Source organism: Harpegnathos saltator, unplaced genomic scaffold (genome assembly GCF_003227715.2).
Source record: "Harpegnathos saltator strain DR-91 unplaced genomic scaffold, Hsal_v8.6 scaffold538, whole genome shotgun sequence".
Classification (NCBI taxonomy): domain Eukaryota; kingdom Metazoa; phylum Arthropoda; class Insecta; order Hymenoptera; family Formicidae; genus Harpegnathos; species Harpegnathos saltator.
In genome coordinates, this window is record NW_020230358.1 from 444,175 (window position 1) to 465,312 (window position 21,138).

The 21,138-nt window shown below is 30.6% G+C and overlaps 3 protein-coding genes and 1 long non-coding RNA gene across 8 annotated transcripts; 1 reads left to right on the forward strand and 3 right to left on the reverse strand.

Annotated features, from left to right (window-relative positions):
- Positions 1-657: 657 nt before the first annotated feature.
- Positions 658-4,538, reverse strand: LOC105189804 (uncharacterized). 4 transcript variants are annotated; one of them, XM_025303244.1, is made up of 6 exons: positions 4,364-4,535; positions 3,458-3,957; positions 3,040-3,199; positions 1,415-2,937; positions 1,161-1,351; positions 681-798 (listed from the first exon to the last, which is right to left on the reverse strand). In XM_025303244.1, the coding sequence occupies exons 4-5, from the start codon at positions 2,076-2,078 to the stop codon at positions 1,173-1,175; spliced, it is 843 nt and encodes a 280-aa protein (XP_025159029.1). In that variant the 5' UTR covers positions 2,079-2,937; positions 3,040-3,199; positions 3,458-3,957; positions 4,364-4,535; the 3' UTR covers positions 681-798; positions 1,161-1,172. The 4 variants fall into 4 exon arrangements, with proteins under 4 accessions (XP_025159028.1, XP_025159029.1, XP_025159027.1 ...); XM_025303243.1 differs by having other exon boundaries at positions 658-798; positions 1,157-2,937; positions 4,364-4,538; XM_025303242.1 differs by having other exon boundaries at positions 685-798; positions 1,161-2,937; positions 4,364-4,533.
- A 1,251-nt stretch (positions 4,539-5,789) lies between these two features.
- On the reverse strand, positions 5,790-9,029 carry LOC105189795 (ankyrin repeat and MYND domain-containing protein 2). Its single transcript, XM_011152128.3, has 3 exons — positions 8,823-9,029; positions 6,909-7,286; positions 5,790-6,719 (listed from the first exon to the last, which is right to left on the reverse strand). The coding sequence occupies exons 1-3, from the start codon at positions 9,021-9,023 to the stop codon at positions 6,078-6,080; spliced, it is 1,221 nt and encodes a 406-aa protein (XP_011150430.1). The 5' UTR covers positions 9,024-9,029; the 3' UTR covers positions 5,790-6,077.
- A 633-nt stretch (positions 9,030-9,662) lies between these two features.
- On the forward strand, positions 9,663-16,934 carry Cds (CDP-diacylglycerol synthase). Its single transcript, XM_011152118.3, has 10 exons — positions 9,663-10,059; positions 10,794-10,918; positions 11,054-11,150; positions 11,291-11,467; positions 12,935-13,137; positions 13,228-13,384; positions 13,467-13,619; positions 13,694-13,825; positions 14,200-14,334; positions 14,474-16,934. The coding sequence occupies exons 1-10, from the start codon at positions 9,994-9,996 to the stop codon at positions 14,561-14,563; spliced, it is 1,335 nt and encodes a 444-aa protein (XP_011150420.1). The 5' UTR covers positions 9,663-9,993; the 3' UTR covers positions 14,564-16,934.
- A 1,958-nt stretch (positions 16,935-18,892) lies between these two features.
- Positions 18,893-20,495, reverse strand: LOC105189782 (uncharacterized). 2 transcript variants are annotated; one of them, XR_003113605.1, is made up of 3 exons: positions 19,742-20,495; positions 19,209-19,583; positions 18,893-19,119 (listed from the first exon to the last, which is right to left on the reverse strand). It is a non-coding gene; the product is annotated as an uncharacterized LOC105189782 (long non-coding RNA). The 2 variants fall into 2 exon arrangements; XR_003113604.1 differs by having other exon boundaries at positions 19,209-19,357; positions 19,446-20,495.
- Between the last annotated feature and the right edge of the window lie 643 nt (positions 20,496-21,138).

Consider the following 21,138-nt stretch of genomic DNA (forward strand, 5'->3'; position numbering starts at 1 on the left):
GTTTATTACGTTCTCATTTATGTTTTCGTTATCTTGCAATTGATGTTGGCTTCGCCATTATCGTTTCAAAAAGAATTTGTTTTAAAAAGAATTTGATTAATTTCAGTTAGTTATGTCTAAAAAATTTTCAAGCAAATACATTATTTAATGCAATGCTTACACATACACACATATATATATATATATATATATCAAAATATATGTGCAATATAGAAACAAGAAGGAAAGTGTTTTTGATAAAAAGTAGATATTTTATACAAAAATAAGTAAATAGTATGGAATAATATATTATTACCTTAAGTTTTATTCATAAAAAGTTTTATTTCATAAGAAACTAAATTATTCCATTTTTATTTACTGGTTTTACATAAAAAATCTATTTTTGTTTATCCCGAACTCCTATATATCTCAAATATATCCTATACACATATACACACATGCGCACGCACACACATACACATTGGGTATTTAAAAACTTTTGGCCAAGCCAATTTATACAGGTAGAACAGGTGAAATTAAAAAAAAAGTCCTCTATCATTTTGCAAACAATCACGCAAAATTAAAGGGGTGTCCTGAATTAGAATGTTCTAAAACAGCGTTTTTTTGTGATTTTTTTTAGAAGGGAAAGAAAGAAATGAAGTTATTGAATTTTGAGGTATGGTTTTATATATATTTAACGAATACAAAAAATTTTTTTTAAAGTAAAAAAAAATTATAACAGATTTCTAAGCCTATTTCATGGGCGTCTTGTCGCTGCAGTCTTCAATCGGCGGGAAAGATCCACCTCGTAATTCTTGACTGAAACAAAAAACCAAAAAAGGATTAAATTATTATATATTTTTCTTCTGGGTGAACTAAAAAAAGGCAGAAAAAAATGTGAAATTAAAAAATTTGGCGCGTTAAAAAAAAAATGTGTTTTAAAAAAAAATAAACTTTAAGGTGCTATAACAATTATTTAAATGAACTTTTTGACGAACTTTTTTAGTTCACTTAAAAGAGAATTTAATACTGAAGAAAAAAAAACTTTGGTTCAATTAAATAAGTCGTTTAGTTTTTTAGCTATCACGCCCGCCAATTTAGAAAAATCGTGAAAATAAAAACTGGAGAAAACGCGTTTCAAAGTTTTCAATAGGAAAAAATATCAATTTTTAGTTACTTACGCTGATAATCTGCTAATCAGCTATTCTTGGTCCATATAACAGTCTTTCTACTTCTTCAAAAACCTCATTGTGATGCATTTGATCGAGTCTACGAGCTATACGAGCCTCCTTACTGCTAAATGCCTGGCGCTTGTTCTCTCTCTCGATCCGTTGCGTGTCAGCGATATCAGCAAACATTTTGCACTGCTGGCCTATACTCAAATTAAGCAACTGCATGACACTCAAAATCGCTGAATACCCTTCGTTGAACATACCTGCAGCCATGTAGGCAGCAATTTCAACGATTTTTTGACCTGAATTGAGGTGTTTTGGAGTGATGAGCCAAATTGTTGAGTTGAACGACTCATTGGAATTTTGAATATAACCGCCTAAGCATCGCATTAAAAGGTTATCGTTTGAGAGATCTTCATAAATTGGGCGAATGTGTTTCTCAACTTCTTCATTAATCAATCGATCGGGATGCTTGAAAGATTTTAATTGATTTATGGATTTAGCTTTGCGCCATTCACACCAACTGTCGATGCCAACTGGACAATTATCGTGCCGAGGAGATTCATCAGTTGAACAATAATGATCCAGCGTTGCTATTATAGCTTCTTTCATCTTTTGGACAGAATCCACGTTCCTTCTAATGGTCAAAATATAATAAATCGTCAGTTTTTTTATGACACCGTCTGTCAACCGTTTCTTACCACCGAGCTTCCGTTTTTGCTTTATATTTCGAAGTCTTGAACCCATGCGTTTTTGTACGTGCCCCACGCACTCATTTTTTGTAACAGGACAATCATCACCGTACGGATTTATCTTCAAAATACCTGCAAAAGTTTTTGAATCACCGTCGCCGATGTAATTTGTATATTTTACGCCAAATTTTTCGTCAGATCTTAAAAACATTTCTGTGATTGAATCCACCTCCATCTTCCCAGCTGAACCTTGGTGATTTGAAGAGCATGATTCTGCGTGAGTTTCGTATCATTTTTCAAATTCGTCGTCGTCTAGTATTTTCTTGTTTAGAGTACAGCTGTGGCAGTATGCACTTTCTACGATAAGGTCGATTACTTTACCACTGTAGTGTCCAATGAGAGTTGTTACACCGTATAATGAAGTGAAGCTACGTTTTTTCCAGGATACATTGCCAGACACTTTCAAATGATTTTCAATGTTCCCGTTTTCTGCATTCTCTTCTCGTTCCTCTTTGACAGTTTTCTCAGTGACTGTATTGAACATCGATTACGATGCCGAGTGAATGTGCTGGACTATGTTATCGTACGTCGATTTCGCTAACTCTTGACATAGGTCCATGAGTCCACAAAATACGTTGATGTCATCTCGTCCAACACCAAATAGCCTCATAACAAACACGATTCGTCTATTTATTTCATAACCGGTGTTTATTAACGGACCTGAATTAATTTCACTCCGACCGCACATACACGATAATATAATTTTGAAGCCTAAGCCGCGATGCACGCTTTCTTCAAATTTTATTTTTTGTTTGCACGATGCGCAGATTACAATACCAGCAATTGCTTGAAAAACTGTGAAAAATTCAATGATTCTATAGCAATGAAGTGGATTCATAATTATATCTTCGCTGCTCGCCGTAAATAATTTTTTCGCGCTACCGCTTGTATCCAACTCTTCATTGTCTGTTGTTTTAACGAATCGATTTCCATGGAATTGACGCTTACGCGGTTTCGAAGCTCGTTCAGAGGTCGATTTTGTACCTTTTGGATAACTTGCTATGATATTCTTACGATGTGTATGCGTCAAGAATCTGAAAAAACTAACCGTTAATGCTACAAACTACTAGGTAAAGCCACGTACACTAAATGAATCATACACATTTATATTTCTATTAGACACATTAAGACTCAACTGGATACAACCATGGATTATAACTATTGTATTGAACGACCCTTCAACCTTTTTCAGGTATGGAATTCTGAATAGAAAGTCGGAGTGGCGAGCGCTCGCACACCTGCTCGACGCTCGTCTGCTTTCGGCTTTATATTCTTGGAAATATTTAGAATTGGCCTCTGTCAAATTGTAAACATATTCTTAGATAATTTATCTATCGATTTAAGCAATAAAAAAAACGATTTTTTTGACATTTTAATTCAGGACACCCTCTTAAGTTATTAATGATTAAAAACAGTCATGTTTGGAGGCTATTTTCATTAATTTAAACTTTGATATTTGCATATTGTAAGATTGCGAAGCTATATTCGAATGGTACTTTTACTTTGTCAGAATGATCCATTAACAATAACATATAGAACTTTATTAATCTGTACCTCTTTACATTTTTGAGACACGGCTATCTTCTCCAGTCGTGTGTGTGGTTAAATACAGAGCGCAGCGGACGATGTCAGAAACGTATTAATAATCGTCAATGGTTGAAAGCGCACCTCGAGGAACGATAAGGCTATACGCCGAGAAGCTAAAGAGCTCGAATCACTCAAAAAACTCTTCGATCCAATCTTCGCTAATATAATATCTCAATCACCAAAGACAAGATGATAAAGATCTCTATCACCAAAAGACAAGATAATAATGATAATGTGCTCGTCCACTCTCGTCTCCGCATATATACATATCTATACCTCGTCAGAGGTCGCGCGGTTATTATTGCTAATATTGTTGGGAATGTTGCTTACCACAGATGGCAACACTAACCCGTTCCCGCGATCTGATATCTTACACATATTTATTTGCAAAATAGTAAAGGACTTTTTTGTTCAATTTCACCTGTTCTATCCGTACAAATTGGCTTGGCCACAAATTTTCAGGCATCCTATATATATAAATTATTTTGTAATATTTCAAATATATTCTATAAATATATTATAAATATACTAGAAATATACTCGGAATATACCAAAAGATATTCTTAGTAGATTCTAGTAATATGCTCAAAACGTTCTGTTGATATACTGATAATATACGAAAAAATATTCTCAGTATATACTGAGTAGAACTTCTGTGAAAGACATTAGAACATCCTCAGTATATTCTTAGAATATCGTAGTACATATTTCGAATATTCATAGAATATACGCAATCTACGTTTACGATATACTGAGTATATACTCAGAATCTACCGATGCTGTCTGGGAAAACATGCTTTATTATCAGTAATACCGTAGAAGTGGGACTTATAAAAGGAGGCGAATTCTTACAAGCTAGTCGATATTTCTTACAGTATCGCGGAGTAGGGAGAGGGAGTAGGGCAGTACTCCTTCCAGCTGACAGCACTGATGAGTGGCGTTGGAGCATCTGTTGTATGCGCAGAGCCATCTATTGAAGAAGAAGAAGATCTCGCCGCATGCCACTAACAGTTGCTAGGTCGACTGGGCCGTGCCAGTGCTGTCAGGTGCAATATATTGCGACGCTACAGCGCATGCGTGAGAGACGTAGCTCTATGCCAATGACGGCAATAAAGCACGTCGCAGGGTCCATGAAGGGGCCCGCGCTATCCGATCAGCTGTCTTCCAGGCTCCAGTGTAGTTTTCCCGTGTTTCTTGCGCGAGTGTCTTATCTTATATTATATTGTTCAGTGGATACTAAATATCAGTTACATTAACATTATAATTCCAGTGGATATTAAGTAACAATTACGTTACATTAACATTATAATTTTTCACTCAACTATGTAACTGTTACATAATATTTGTATTAGACTCATATTAGATTATAGATTGAAAATTACTATCAAATCAATTAAAATAACGACGATTTAGATTATCTAATTTACTCGATTGCAATTCTCAATGCATAGTATAATATGAGCGCTATAATACCTTAAAAAAGATACGATATTGAGACTTTCACTCAAACAGGGAGCTCTACGTAATCTCATGCATGCGCTGTAACGTCGCAATATATTGCACCTGACAGCACTGGGTCGTGCTATAATCTGAGAGGTTGTAACGCTTCTCCAACCATTTATTTCAGCGCGCGCTCATTCGTCAGATTTCTGCAATTAATAATTCGATAATTATTGCAAATCTCGCAAAACGGTATGGGACTTTTATGTTTGTCTTAACCCAATCTACCTTCACATTTCGGGTTGGTAGGTAATTACCGGACACCCTGTATACATTATCGAAAATTACAATCCACAAATTATTCCTGTAGCAATAGTACTTACTGATTAAAAAAAATTTTTTTGGTTAATAACTTTTTAATAAGCAATGAGCTATGGCTAAAGCTCATCAAAGGTTACTAATGGTCATGTCTTTAATAATATATGTCGAAATCAAATCAATTGAAGTTATCTCCCCTATTATAAATGTTTACTGCTATGTTGACTTTCATTAATATTTTTTTATGAGAAATATAAATTTTACATTTTATATGGAATGTAATTTATTTTACATATTGTTTATAAAGATATAATTACAGAATTAACAATATAAAATATACAAGATGATATAATTAGTACATCAGTAATAAATGATTTATTCTGACATATGTGACAGATAATAACATTGTAAAAGATAATTCTACAATATTTTGCAAATACATTCATTATAGTACATGTTATATGTGATAAATGATAAGAAAAAATTTGAAATATTTCGAAATAGATTTTATTGAATTAGAAAGGGGATGTTTTTTTATTTCCTTTATAATTTAATTATACAATTTCTTTGGTTATTTTGGCCACTTATCAATATTAGAAACCATGAAATAAATGTATAGTGAACTCATCTAATATAAAATAGAAGTTATTCAACTTCAATAATTTTAATTATACGAAAATAATGACATTATTTAACTTTTGTAAAGGAAGGGAATGATATGATATAGGCGCTAATTCTATATATAAATGACTATATACAAAACAAACATCTATAAGTAAATACATTTTTCAACCAAATCACTAGTATTAAATCTGTATATGATATACACTTATTTAACAGCTAAATTTTGTAATTTGGATCCGACAATATTGGTAATCTGTTCTTTATCTACATCTACGGATTTCCCATTATTAGATGATTGCCCTAATCTGGCGCAAGCTTTTTTATGCATAAACCAATGCAATCTCTGGCATTCTCTGTCGCAATATTGTACTGCTTTACATTTACTACATTTTTTTATAGCTTTGTCCTCGCCACAAGTTACACAAATTTGAGTATTATCAGAAAAACCACGTTGTCCATTAATTGCAGCAGAAATTACAGAAACAGCAGATGGTGGATCCCTACTTGCTAATGTGGCAACCATTTGACGAAAAATTGTACTTTCTCTGAATGGAAACTCCCTCACAGATTCTCTCAAAAATGCTTCCTGATATTCTGGTAAACCATCATTTTTGCTGCATTTTAAAAACCTTCGTATCAAAAGTTCTACAGTATCTGATTTCTTCTCTTCGCTCTCCTCGTTGCTTTTTTCATTTTTCTCTGCTTTCATAGCTTCTTGTCGTCTTTGACACTTTAATACTTCGACCACAACACAACTTAAATAATGGTACTTAAAAGCCATTACTTCATTTGTCTCAGCACCTCGTGTCATTTCTCTGTAGCGCATAGACTCTAATACCTTTTGTACCTAACAAAAAAGACAAATAATAAAATACACAATGTATTCAATGTTAATGTTATTGTTAATAAGAATTCAAGAAATATCTAAGTATATCTTATATATTAATATAAGTAAACTGATATAAATGTTGATTATAATTAATACTTCACTATCTTTTATTTTTTTCCTTTCTTTTATAAATAGCATGTTGCTTACTTTTGTAGCATTTTCTAGGAGAGCTGGAAATTTCTGTAAATTTATGGTCACACGTACTGGATTAACATTGACTTGCATTATGAATTTATGAAAATAATCTGCTAAATGTGATGGTAGCATAGGTTCCATCAGCAAACCTTGTGGCTTGATGTAAAAATCTATATCAGCCTTTGGAATAAAGTTATTAATGGTTGCTACACAATTATGATTTCCCACAAATGCTGCCATTTGAGCAGCTGTTCTACCCACACTATTCATTGCTGTCAAACGTGCTCCATGAGACATTAGAAGATGGCACAAATCAGCATTGCCACTTAAAGCAGCAAAATGAAGTGCTGTATATGCATGTTCATGTTGACATGCATTTACATCAGCACCCTATAAGCAAATAATATATAGTAGTTATATTTTCGATTAAAATTTCAAAAATCTCTTCAATAACATAAATTTTGTTAAAATATATTGTGATTTTTCAAACAAATGCATATTAAGATTTTTTATATAGATATAATTTAGTTAAGATAACATATGTTATAGCTTGCAATTCATTTGATGCTCATCAATAAAAAATGTGTATATATATATGCATGCATTAATATCCCTTATGGAAAAAACAAATATTGAATATCTACACTCAATTATTTGAATTTACTTTGAAAAATGAATATATATACTCAAATTTGAGTATATATACTCATATTTGAGAATAAATTAGAATAATTGAATATAGATACTAAATTTGAATATTTTTTCTGTAAAGGATTTTATACTAGAATATATATTTTCTTATATTTGTATATAAGTAGATAAACTTATATTCCATTTTACAATAAATAGATAGTAAAGAAATTGATATAGATTGTCATGAAATTTAAATTTTCAATTTAAAATACAAAAATTAATAAAACATATCACAATGATACAATGGATGCATTCACGACACTCAACAGTTGAGCAACTGTTGAATAATTCATCAACATTATTGGTCTGAATGTAAGGATCTAACAATAAGGACAAATAGTCACTAATCACTCACTGAGCAGTTTTCTCTGCTGAACGCAATGAATATTTTGAACCTCTATATATGATTTAGTAAAATATTTTTGAAATTATGATTTTATTAGACAATTTTCCAAATAGTGAGATTGTTTCAAAGACAAAGGTTACTAAAATTTATATCAGAAAAAGGTTATAATTCCTTAAAATATCTTATAATGTTAAATTATGGGTTAAAATAGGTTAAAATTAAATTAATTTGAATAAAACAGCTGTTCTAGATTATTTAGTAAATTTACATTCAAGTAAAAGATAATATGTTAAATTAAAGTTTGAAATTAGAATTTAATAAATTATATAATTTTATTTTCTGTCAAAATATTGCTGAATAAAACATAGATTTATAGTAATTCAGATTTAACCCATATTTAATCTAACATATTTATTACTAATATAGATATATAAATTGATACAAAATATTAATATTTATTAAAAAATGTTATATAAAGTAAATAAGTTATCTCATTATTTATATATTAATCTTTTGTTCTTTTTTACTTTTAATTAAAAGCTGGTTATATTCATTGGAACTATACAAAAAATATTTATTCAAATTCACAAAAATTCAAAAAGTTTTAATAGCAGAGATAAACACCAAAATAGATAATATACAAGATAAATACAAGTCTAGAAAAATTCCATAAATATATGTTTTATGTAAATCATATTCAATTTTGTAAATATAATGTAAATGTGCATTATTAATAGGAAGATAAAATATATTTTATTGGATTGTATTTCCCGTATTTACCTTGCAATATTTTTCCTTTATTTTTAATGCCACAAATACATAGTAATTTCACCTCAAGCATAAAAAATGCATTTTAGTGAAGCTTAAGAAATGAACCTATAACCTACCTGATCAAGGAGCATTTGCACGATTTCAACATTTCCTTTATAACAAGCGTGCTGTAGCGGGCTCATGCCATTCTCATCAACAAAATCCATTTTGACTTTGTTCAACGCTAATAATGTTTTAAGTTCACATACTTCATTTTTGCTGATTTTTGTAAAAATATCTTTTTGTAAATCTGTAAGACTTTCATTACCGGGCGCCATGTTGTATGTCATTAGATCCGTTCTTTAAGCCTTATCTACAATGTGCTCTCTGCTTCCTTCTGAAGTCCCATCTACAATGGCTGCAAAAATAAGGTTGTAAGCGTAAGCAGTAAGAAATGGACCAACCATAATCGACTATTCTTATAATAATTATTCTTATAATAATTTATATTCTTATAATAATCAATATAAAGATTATTCTTATAATAATCGATTGTGGTTAGTCTATTTCTTACTGCTTACGCTTAGAACCTTAAGCCAGTGGCACACGGTGCTTGTTTTCGTGCTGGATTACTTGCTGGATGAAAATACTGCGTTCTGATTGGTACATTTCCGAAGATGGATAGAAATGCACCAATCAGAACGCAGTATTTTCATCCAGCAAGCAATCCAGCACGAAAACAAGCATCGTATGCCGCTGGCTTTATTCAATGGATGCATCCAGAACCACGAATGCTCACTGAGCTTTTACATTTGATTGGTACATTCTTTTAGATTTAAGAATATACACCAATCAGATGCAAGAGGTCATAGTGAGCATTCGTGGTTCTGGATGCACCCATTGACGTGGGTTGCATTCCGATATTCACTGCCAGCGCTGAAAATCCAGTATATGTGACACAAACTATATATTTTCGGTACTTGCAGTGAATATCGGAACGTAGCCGAAGACGCACATCAGCTAACAACTATTTAGGAACTGCGCTATCATCATTGATTAACCGAAGCGTACCGAACGCGACCGATCGTCGACGAATAATTACTTTATCGCTGTTTAACCTGCTTATTGTCTGTCTTACGCAGTATGTGATATGTGTATATCACATTCAATCCTACATTCCTTTTATTATTCAAGTATGTAAAAACTCAATCGAATTCTATAAATTGGCGTTAAATACGCAATCTTTCTCCAGTGCATCTGCGTAGTAAATATAGTTGCAAATAAATAATCATTAAAACGTAAAAAGGGATGTCAGAGATACGCAAACGAATGGTTGGCGATGCGTCAGCATCGCGAGATGTTAGTGATGATCAGGTAAGTAGATTTTTTGTATATTGTATATTGCATATATATTTTTGTATATTGTATATTTTATGTATTCTATAAAAGAAGGAGTATCTACCGTTTTATGAATGATGATTTCTGATAAAATTTCGCGTACAAATCGAATCACTATTTATTTATGCTGTTAACGTAGTATATAATTATTCGTTGATAATATTTTGACAGTTATCAATATAAAGCGTTATTAATATAATGCCTATACTATTTTCACGAAGACTTTGTAACGTGCTATGTATATGCAGATATATGTTCATGATCAAATATCGCATATACATATGTATATAGTGCTTGATTTAATATGCTTTGACATACATATTTTTTCACTTATCTTTCCTATGCTTTGAGAGGATTATTTAATTAGTTTTTTTAAGAGATATTAGGTTTTTCTTAGATAGTATTAATAAATATATTATTTGATTCAATTAATATTTATAATTTTATATAATATATATCAAATGGTGATTCAACAAGTTACTGCAGAGAAATATAATTCAATTCTAGTATAATTATAATAACTATAATTTTATTTATTATAATTTTATTTGTTATAATTTTAATCATTTTTTGTGATTTCAATTATTTTTTGTATTATATAATGTTTATTTTTAATAAACAGGTAAAATATCAAACCTATAAGTAAAAGATAAAATAATTAATAATTATTTGTTCAAAATGTTTGTAACTTCTTTGAAACTTTTTTTCAGAAAGAAGATGTGGAGTCTGAAGATGATGCAAAATTGGAGGTAGAAGAATTGACCAAAACTCTGCCTCAAGGAACTGATCATACTCCACATATTTTAAATTCTCTTCTCTCTGGTCTTCCTGATCGGTAAAAATTATGTATGAATGTATATGTGTGTGTACATGTGTGTATGTACATATGAATATGAGCGTGTATCATTTCATATACACTATTTTGATTTGACAAGAATGTCATATATAATAGTCATACTGTCTTTTGTAGTTGGCGGAATTGGATAATTAGAACCATTTTTACTTGGTTCATGATAGCTGGATTTTGTCTTATCATTTATGGAGGCCCATTAGCATTGATGGTTACAGTAAGTTTTCTTTAAAGTGTTTATCTAATTAAACAAGATACAGATTAGATTTTTCTTAAAGAAATATTTCTATTAAGAATTATACTTATGAAAAAGAAATATAGATTTCCTATTAAAAGCTATATTTATTATTATTGTAGACATTGGTAGTACAAGTGAAATGTTTTGAAGAAATTATTAATATTGGATATGCTGTATATAGAATCCATGGTCTACCATGGTTCAGATCTTTATCGTGGTATTTTTTAATAACTTCCAATTACTTTTTTTATGGAGAAAACCTAATGGACTATTTTGCTGTGGTAATTAATCAAACAGTAAGTATTACTATAAGTATTACAGTAAGTATTACAGTAAGTACTTCTACTTGGACTTGGTTTGTATACAATATCATGTGATTTATAGAAAATATCAATATAAATATATTTATAAAAATTTCTATTATACATATGCAATAATATCTAAAAAGGAAATTAATATTAAAATTCTATTTATATATAATATTAATATTAATATCTGCTAGTAATTAAAAGAAATTTATTAGTAAAATATTTTAATATACAAGGTGGTTTAAAAGTCTGGGAACAGCTAATTATCTCTGAAAGTAGCAATCCTGGAAAATGTTTCAGACAAAAGTTGTTTAAAAGGGTTTTAAGTAATATATTATATAGCAATATTATTATGACCTTGAAGAGTGTTGTCAAGGTTATATAAAAATCACTTTGAATCTTTTAATTGGAAATCCTTATTTTTTATTACATACTCTTATAGCTTATCTCAAGAGCTTTCCAAAACACTATCTTTAAGTTATTTTTTATAAAGTACTTTCCGAGTTATGAGGCTTGAATGTTAAAGTACCGCCGGCATTAGCATTACCCAAGGTGTGGGCGTGGAGGTTGCACGGTCGGATTTACACCTCTATTGTATGTGTGTATGCGTATGTGTTGAGGGACGGACCCCATCGGAACTTAGTCCGGAGCCTGGAGTAGGGAAAGTAGCAGCGAAGTGCGAGCTCTGCTAATAACAAAACATTTCATCTGTTATCCTGAGTGCATTGAGCTTAGCGTATCGATTGTACGAATTACATTACATATCGTGACAAACCTTAAGCGTTTCGTCAGTAGTTGGAAATTCTCATAAAAATTATATTTCTGTGTAATAATACGAAGTATTAAATAATCTTCATTTCTTTTAAAAGATTCGTGAAACCTTAACAATCGGTATATATAATACGTATACACACACACACACAATACACATAACAGAGGTATAAATTCGACCGTGCAACCTCCACACAGTACACCTTGGGTAATGCTAATGTTGATGATACTGTAACATTCAAGCCTTATAACTTCATTTTTCATGAAAGTACTTCATGAAAAATAACTTAAATATAGTATTTTGGAAAGCTCTCGAGATAAGCTATAAAAGTATGTAATAAAAAATGGAGATTTCCAATTAAAAAATTTATAGTAATTTTTATGTGACCTTGACAACACTCTAAGATCATAATAATATTGCTATGTAATGCGTTACTTAAAACCCTACAACTTTTGTCTGAAACATTTCCGCTACTTTCAAAGATAATTAGCCGTTTCCAGACTTTTAAACCATCCTGTATGTCATGAATATTAATATAAGTGTATAGCAAATGTTAGAAGTATATAGCCTTGAAGCTTTATTTCAGTATTCTTATGGCTTCATCATTTTATAAGGCTTCCTTGTAGCAGTTATTTAACGTAGAAATAGAAGGAAAAATATAAAATACAATGTTTTGTTTTCAGGGATATTTGCGTGTACTTGTAACATATCATCGATTTATTTCATTCTGTCTCTACATTGTGGGTTTTGTATGGTTCGTACTTTCACTCGTAAAGAAGTACTATATGAAGCAATTCTCTTTATTTGCTTGGACACATGTTGCATTACTTATTGTTGTGACACAGAGCTATCTCATTATTAAAAACATATTTGAAGGATTAATATGGTATATATGTTATATATATAAATATATCTTATTATGGTTAATATTTTTTATATGCAAATGTATTTATCTTATCAATAATATTATTTTCAGGTTTATTGTCCCTGTTAGTATGATTGTGATAAATGATGTGATGGCATATATGTTTGGCTTTTTTTTTGGACGAACGCCATTAATAAAATTATCTCCAAAGAAAACTTGGGAGGGTTTTATCGGCGGTGGTATTTCAACTGTCATATTTGGATTATTGGTAATATGTTTTATGCAAAATATTTTTTTAGGTAATGAATAAAAATTAAATTGCCATATGTTGATATAATATTATTTTTTAGATGTCATATGTCATGTGTCAATACCGCTACTTTGTCTGTCCTATTGAATATAGTGAAGCTTTAGGAAGAATGACTATGGATTGTGAGCCATCCAGTTTGTTTCAACCACAAGAATATACATTACCAAAGAGTCTTCAAGTGATATCAAAAATGGTGATCTATTTTACATTTAAAATGTTTAAACTATATGGTATACAGGAATTAATCATTTATGTATCTTTATACAGTTCAATGGAAGATCTACTTTAACATTGTATCCATTCATCCTGCATTCATTGTCTCTATCATTATTCAGTTCTGTAATCGGACCATTTGGAGGATTTTTTGCTAGTGGGTTTAAACGAGCGTTCAAGATCAAGGTATAATATAATATAATTCTAATTATCTATAACAATTATCTATAAGCTTGGCAAAATTTGCACATTTTGCTCGATTTGCAGCTCGTTCTGTCTACCGCTATTGCTCTTATATCTTCTCCCGCGTCTCACGAACTACACGAGGCTCAGTAACATACAACGCATGAAGAAAAAAAACGTCAATAGTAGGTGACGTGAAAAGCTATTGAACAAATCCATACGTCGTATGTTACTGAGCTTCGTGCGGCTCGTAAACCGTGCACGGAGGAAAACTCAGCAGAAATAGCGATAGGCGGAGTGAACTGAAAATCAAGCGAAGTGTAGATTTTGTCAAGTTCTGTAATCTAGAAAACATTTACTAAGTTTCATGACTGTAGGATTTTGGTGATGTAATTCCTGGTCATGGTGGAATCATGGATAGATTTGATTGTCAATATTTAATGGCAACATTTGTGAATGTTTATATTACTTCATTTATTCGTATTGCGTCACCTCAAAAATTATTGCAACAGGTAAGGTATCAAAATCGAAAAAAATTAATTAACTTTTTTCTTAATATTAATGTATGTGTAACATTGTATATTAATTTAGTAAAAGAAAGTAATTAAATGTAGTTCTTTATAAAAAATACATGTATGTTCTCCAATTTAGGTTTACAATCTGAAGCCAGAACAACAGGTACAACTTTTCTTATCATTAAGAGATTCATTACAGAATAGAGGTATGCTAAATGCTTATTAATATTATAAGTTAAATGCATTTGTAGTAACAAACTCTCCTGCAGGGATTATTTTTATCCATGAAAAATATTAGAAAAGATTATCTTTTCTAATATTTAAGAAGACGTTATATGCAGATAGCAATGCAATCAGTATCAAATAATTATATTTTGTTAAACTATGACAATGAAATTTATTCTTTAATTAGATAAGGAAAGATTATATAATGATAAATCTGTCTAATTGAAATTAATATGGCCAGAGACACAATTTATATGCATTTTTTTATCTCATTTTTTATTGAAAATAAAGATGCATTTTTTAATATTAGGAATGGAACTTTTCCTGCTATAGTCTGTTTCTTATGAAATTCGTATTCATATCAAGAACATTTTTGTTTATGTAGTAACAAAACTATGATGCACGTGCAAATGTCATAGTATAAATAACAATTTTATGTTACTTCTGTGATTGACTCTGGCTTAAGAACAGTCAATTGGATAAATCTATCATATGGCATTAGCTATATTTCTTGCATTCCACATTAGATAGTCAGAAATCTATCAAATGTTAGTAATTTATATTAAACTACAGTATCGGTTAAAAGAAAAATTAATATTTTTTTATTTTTGTTTAAAGCCTTTGAACCAAAGAATTACACATTATAAAAATCTTGTGTTATGCATAACAATATTTACAAAAAGCTCCAACTTCTAAAATATCTGCTTATAATTTTCGATTAAATGCAATTAAATATTAAAATATTCTATTCAAGGTATCTTTGCTTAAAATATATAGATCTCAGTATAGTTTTTATTTACAGTTGTGCATTTAAAATCCGATAGAAACGTGCGCGAATCTCACTTGTATATAAAATCATATTATTTGTTTTCTTACTTAGAATTATAATCTTAGAATTAATTTTAGTATTGGTGTAAAAACATGGACAATTCTGAGTCGATATAAGTCTGATTTAATCTTTTGTTAAATACGTTCTTTTTATTAGAATTAGAGTATTTATTGCCACGTTTAAGGGAAAAATACTTTATTAACATGATTTATATACTGTATGTAAGTATTATCATTGTGGGGAAACGATTTTACTTTGAAGTTTAGCATTATACCTTCTTTCTCTTGTTACATTGAACATTACATTCGTACTCGACTATTGAATATAGCAAAAAAAAGATAAGTTGACATTGAGATTACGACCAAATAAAGTTATGTTTATTTCACTATTAAGTAATGTTTATTTCACCTAATTATTATTATTTTTATCACCGCGATATTAGCGAGTATATATACCAAAAATATTCAGATAAGACAAGATCAATTTTTAATGTTTATGTGTTTATGTGAAAATCCAAGAACTGTCCCATGAGTGTATGCATATCGGAGTACTAATTCATTTCATACAAAGCACTTTGTTAGTTTGTAAGAATGTATTGCTGCTTGGAATTTGTAAATTGTTACATGGAATACATATATCATTTAGTCCTTATTATTGTGAGCATAGTGTTTATGTTACACTATTATATACATAATGCTAAACTTCATGGAATTTGTGTTATCGCGATCCTTTATTATATGTATAATAGTGAGAAAAAATAATTATAAATGACTTTTCAGACAAAATCAATCTCCATTTATTAATTGCCATTTGCAATTACTGAAAAATAAAATGATGGAGTTAATAAATAGAATGAATTTGTCTGCTATATTCGTATTGTGTAGTGAATGATATTCTGCAGTTATATCATATAATTTATAAGAATACATGATCAGATACTACATGATCATCTATTTTGCCATGTCATACAATAAGCAAAATCAACCAAATAGGTGTTAGTTGAAGAAATAATCTTAAAGGTGAAAAGTTAGTTTATTTTATTATGCTTCAAATCGTTTATGATATATATTATTTATAATTGTGCCAATCATATTTGTTACAAAAAATCTCTTACATAAATTGTCTTATATGTATTAAATTTGTGTGGCACAATTATAGACATAACTTTCTGTGATTAGATTAATACAAATTATATAAATGTTTCATACTGTTAGAATACACTTGGATCTTAATATAATTCTTAACTTGAAAGCACTGGCTTTAGAATATATCGTCCTAAAGAAATTCGATAAATGTGCAACAATCTGCTTCTGTTATCATTTTTCTATCTATCATTTTGGTTTTCATGCCTGGTTTTTTGCTTTTTTTTATATAATGTATTATATTAAGATCCTTGTATATGTATAAACACACATGGTACGTCATGCGTGGAAAGATATATTGTACCTATAATTATAAAAAGAAATAAGTTTACAGATCCTTGTCCTTAAATGCTTATGATATCTATAGTGAAAACTTAATGGTTATTAAATGATCAGAGAAATAACAACCAAGATAAATGGATAAAATATATACGTATATGTTTATTTAAAATAGAGAATATATAAAAAATTGGTGTGTTTACACACACACACACACACACATATATACATGTATAGATAGAAGAAATGTGTTACAAAATACATAAAATACAAAATGACTTAAGTTTTAATATATGATATAATATATTTATGTAGCAATAAAAAATAAATTCTTGGAAAATTCTCTCTCTCCCCCCTCTCCTGCTCTTCCCTCTTCCGCGCGCTTCCTTCCTCTAACCTTCTCTCTCTTCTCCCTCCCTTCCCCTTTCCTCGCTGTTCTCACTACTTCGTGAATATCTAATTTCTATTGTTTTTTTATCTCAGCACTAAATAGTCTTATTATTTTATTTTAGTTTATATGTTACATTTATTAAGAATTGTTTTATTATTTCATGTCAGTTTTTACATATAGGGTGAGGAAAAAATACCGGGACTCCGAAATATATCGAAAAATATAATTTTTATGAAAAAATGTTTCAGATAAAAGTTGTAGGGTTTCAAGAAACGCATTATATAGCAATATCAGTACCTTGAATAGCGTTATTAAGGTCACATGAAGGTCATCTTAAGTTTCTTAAATGGAACCCCTTATTTTTCATTATATATTCTTATAACTTACCTCGAGGGCTTTCCAAAACACTATAACTTAATGGTTTTTTATTAAATATTTTGCGAGTTACAAGATAAGTTCTTGTAGTACTTCTTCAGATCTTTTCAAAGCTTACACATTTTAAGGCCCAGTTCTACAACTTGCTATAAACGGAGTTTAAAGCAAGTTGTGGAACTGGGCCTAAGTAAGTCATTTCGAAGTTATCGAACTTTTTATAGTAAGATGTCTAACTCACAAAGACGAGATCGTCAATTATCCAGCCAACTAAAACGAGACTGTCCAGCCAACTAAGGCGAGACTGTCCAGTCAACCAAGGCAAGACTGTCCAGCCAACTAAGGCAAGACTGTAAAGGTTTATAGCAATTGTTCAAAATGCCCACGATCAACAGTTTGATAAAAAGCTATTTTATCGTAAAAAGATGAAACGGCATTTTGAATGTAATCAATAGGAATAATAGCAGCTTCATCAAAAATCCGATTTCGTAAATCATCCAGATTTTGTGGATTCGTTTTATAAACTCTTAAATAGCCCCACAGAAAGTAATCAAGAGGTGACAAATCTGGCGATCGAGATCATTCTACAGGTCTTCTGCCTATCCATCGCTGAGGAAATACTGTATTCAAATAATTATGGACGTCCTCCCGCAATGTGGCACAGCACCATCTTGCTGAAACCATGTATTCTCGAAGTCGTCACCCGTAATTGCTTGTATCGCTGGAACCATTTAATTTCTTAGCATATTCTCATTTTATCGCTGTTAGATTGCCTTCAATAAAGAATGGACCTATGAGAACATTATTCAAAATGCCTGCTCAAACATTCAATTTTTGTGGATACTGCCCAGACAGCATATAGACATCTAAAAGATGACGAAAAGTTGACAGATTTTCGTCATGGACGTCTTTTCGGTAGAGCCCATAGTCAACCAAAAGATGACTAAAAGACGGCATATGTCCCACTAAATGTCGTCTTACAGCCTAAAAGAAAAGATGATAAAAAGATGTCTAATATTAGACGTCTAAAATGAGATGGCTAAAAGATGTCTAATATTAGGTATTTTTTAGTCATTTTTTAGAATTATATTCTAGACAGATTTCCATTTTGTAAATTGTAGAGAAATTTGGATGATTAAAAAGTGAAAGATTTGTATAAATAAATATATATACATATAGTGGAAATACAATTTTTTTAATAAAAATATTTTATTGCACATATAAATAAATATTCTCTTATTTTCTCTCTCTCTCTCTCTCTCTCTCTCTCTTTGGAACACAAGATACATAAACTATTATATATTATAAAATATTATAGTGACTTTATGTTAAATATTATACTGTTTGAAACTGAAATGTCATATTAGATAAACAAAACAAAAAATATCAGCAAAACAAAAAAATAAAAGTCCTCTGACATAATTAAGATTCATGCCCCAACTTCAAATGATAACGAAATCTGTCTCCAGTTCTTCTCAACCACTCGGAGAATTTATTGCTCAACTCGCTGTAGATGGCTGACTGATATAAGTGTAAAATCGTTCCTAAAATTTATTCAAAAGTTATTGATAAGTTTTGCTTTCTTTTTTATTGACTTTTATGTATGAAGATAAATAAAATTACTGATAATAACATTGGAAAACGTGGTGTTTTTATCCCCTCGGTCTTTCGTTGATCATCCCAAATTATTTCTTTTGCTAATTTGTTTGTTAACGCTATAACTAAACTATTGCTTAAATGTTTCATTGCAGTTTGTCCACCAATTATCCGAATTTTCTTTTCCTGTAACAATTTTGAATATAACATTTTTAATATTAATAAGTTCTACATATAGTAATTTGTTCTATCGTTATAATAATTTTCAACTTACAAATTGTTTTCGTACGTCTGTACTTGTTTGTAATTCATTACAAAAACGTGGTCTTCTGAATAATGGAGTGGGAAATCGGGTAATAAATCTAACAAATGTGGTGCCGTAGAAAGGTTTTAATCTCTTGCACGAGATGGACTTTATAAAAATGAAATTTATTAAGTTTTAATATTTTAAGCACAGATTTTTTATCTAGATCATTTTCCTACTTTGCTGAATAGAATCATGCGAATTTTCGATAAAGGATTATGAAACATCTAATGATTTTTCTGGATTTGTTGCTAATGCAGATTTACCTGATATTGCACAATTTTTCATATTACCAGTTTCCTCAAAATGCTTTATTGTTCTCTCAACAATAGATTTGGAAATGGCAGTATCTTGATCACGAAATGTTTCCCCACATAGCAAAACTTGATTCTAGGTACGTCCAATAGATATATCACAAGGGATTTAGTGATATGCGAAATACATTCGTAAAGACCGAAATATATACATAGGATGTACCGAGGACGTTTCTATGTCTGCTCATTAACATCCAAAAGAAGTGATACGTGGATGTCATGAAAATATGTACACATAACATTATATGATCCTACTAATATCCGTAAGGTATCTTTCAAGTACCAAAAGTGGTGCTAAGGACATCCACAAGATCCACAAGATCGTGATAAATTCTATATATCCCGAAGTCATCCTTGCAATACTGAAATAGGCCCGGTTGTTCTAACTGAAAGGTAAGTTGACTAACAATTAAATCATATGCCTATCTTTGTTTTTCGTTCGAAACAAACAGAGACAGACATATAATTTAACTGTTCGTTAACTTACTTTTCGGTTAAAATAATCGGGCCATAGAGAAATACATTTCATAATGGTTTGAACATATGTTTCGATGCAGTTTGAAATGCAGCTTATCGTCCAATGAGAAAACTACTTTTTCCGAAACATGTTCTTATGCTAAATCATCGGCTGTGTTCCAAAGCACCAAGAACAAAATGCTCACGCTGCAGTCAAGATTAATATAAAAATCTTAAATGGAAACTCCAATTTTTTATTACATCGTCTTTTCTACTAATTAATTTGAATAACTTTTGTCTGAAGCATTTTTTAATTGCTTAATATTTTTTAGATATTTAAGGATAACTTGATAACTTTTTCAATATTTAACTTACGATATCTCGCTAACTGTTTGTCAGGATAAAAAAAATGGTACTAGACTTTCTTGCTTTATTTAGTCTCAAGAATATATTGTTACAATAGCACCCTGACTTTTATTAACTTACTGACTTTTGGAAATTTCATAATCATCAAATTAACAAAAATCAGGGCGCTATTGTAACAATATATTCTTGAGACTAAATAAAGCCAGAAAGTCTAGTACCACTTTTTCTTCCGACAAATTAGCGAGATATCGTAAGTTAAATATTATAAAAGTTTTCCTCAAATATCTCAAAAAATATCAGACAAATAAAAAAATTATTAGACGAAAGTTGTTCAAATTAATTTGTAGAAAAACGCACGCACACATACACATACACGCACGCACACACACAACACACGCACGCACGCACGCACGCACGCACGCACGCACGCACGCACGCACGCACGCACGCACGCACACGCACACGCACACGCACACGCACACGCACACGCACACACACACACACACACACACAAGGTAAAATTACTC

Bases quoted from the DNA above. Each gene is read 5' to 3' on its own strand.
- LOC105189804 (XM_025303243.1), bottom strand. From the start codon at position 2,078: ATGGAGGTGGATTCAATCACAGAAATGTTTTTAAGATCTGACGAAAAA.
- LOC105189795 (XM_011152128.3), bottom strand. From the start codon at position 9,023: ATGGCGCCCGGTAATGAAAGTCTTACAGATTTACAAAAAGATATTTTT. The intron at 7,287-8,822 runs GTAGGTTATAGG...ATTTGCTTATAG, and splicing joins TGCAAATGCTCCTTGATCAG to GGTGCTGATGTAAATGCATG. The intron at 6,720-6,908 runs GTAAGCAACATG...CTTTTTTGTTAG, and splicing joins TCCTAGAAAATGCTACAAAA to GTACAAAAGGTATTAGAGTC.
- Cds (XM_011152118.3), top strand. From the start codon at position 9,994: ATGTCAGAGATACGCAAACGAATGGTTGGCGATGCGTCAGCATCGCGA. The intron at 10,919-11,053 runs GTAAAAATTATG...TGTCTTTTGTAG, and splicing joins CTCTCTGGTCTTCCTGATCG to TTGGCGGAATTGGATAATTA. The intron at 13,826-14,199 runs GTATAATATAAT...TCATGACTGTAG, and splicing joins AACGAGCGTTCAAGATCAAG to GATTTTGGTGATGTAATTCC.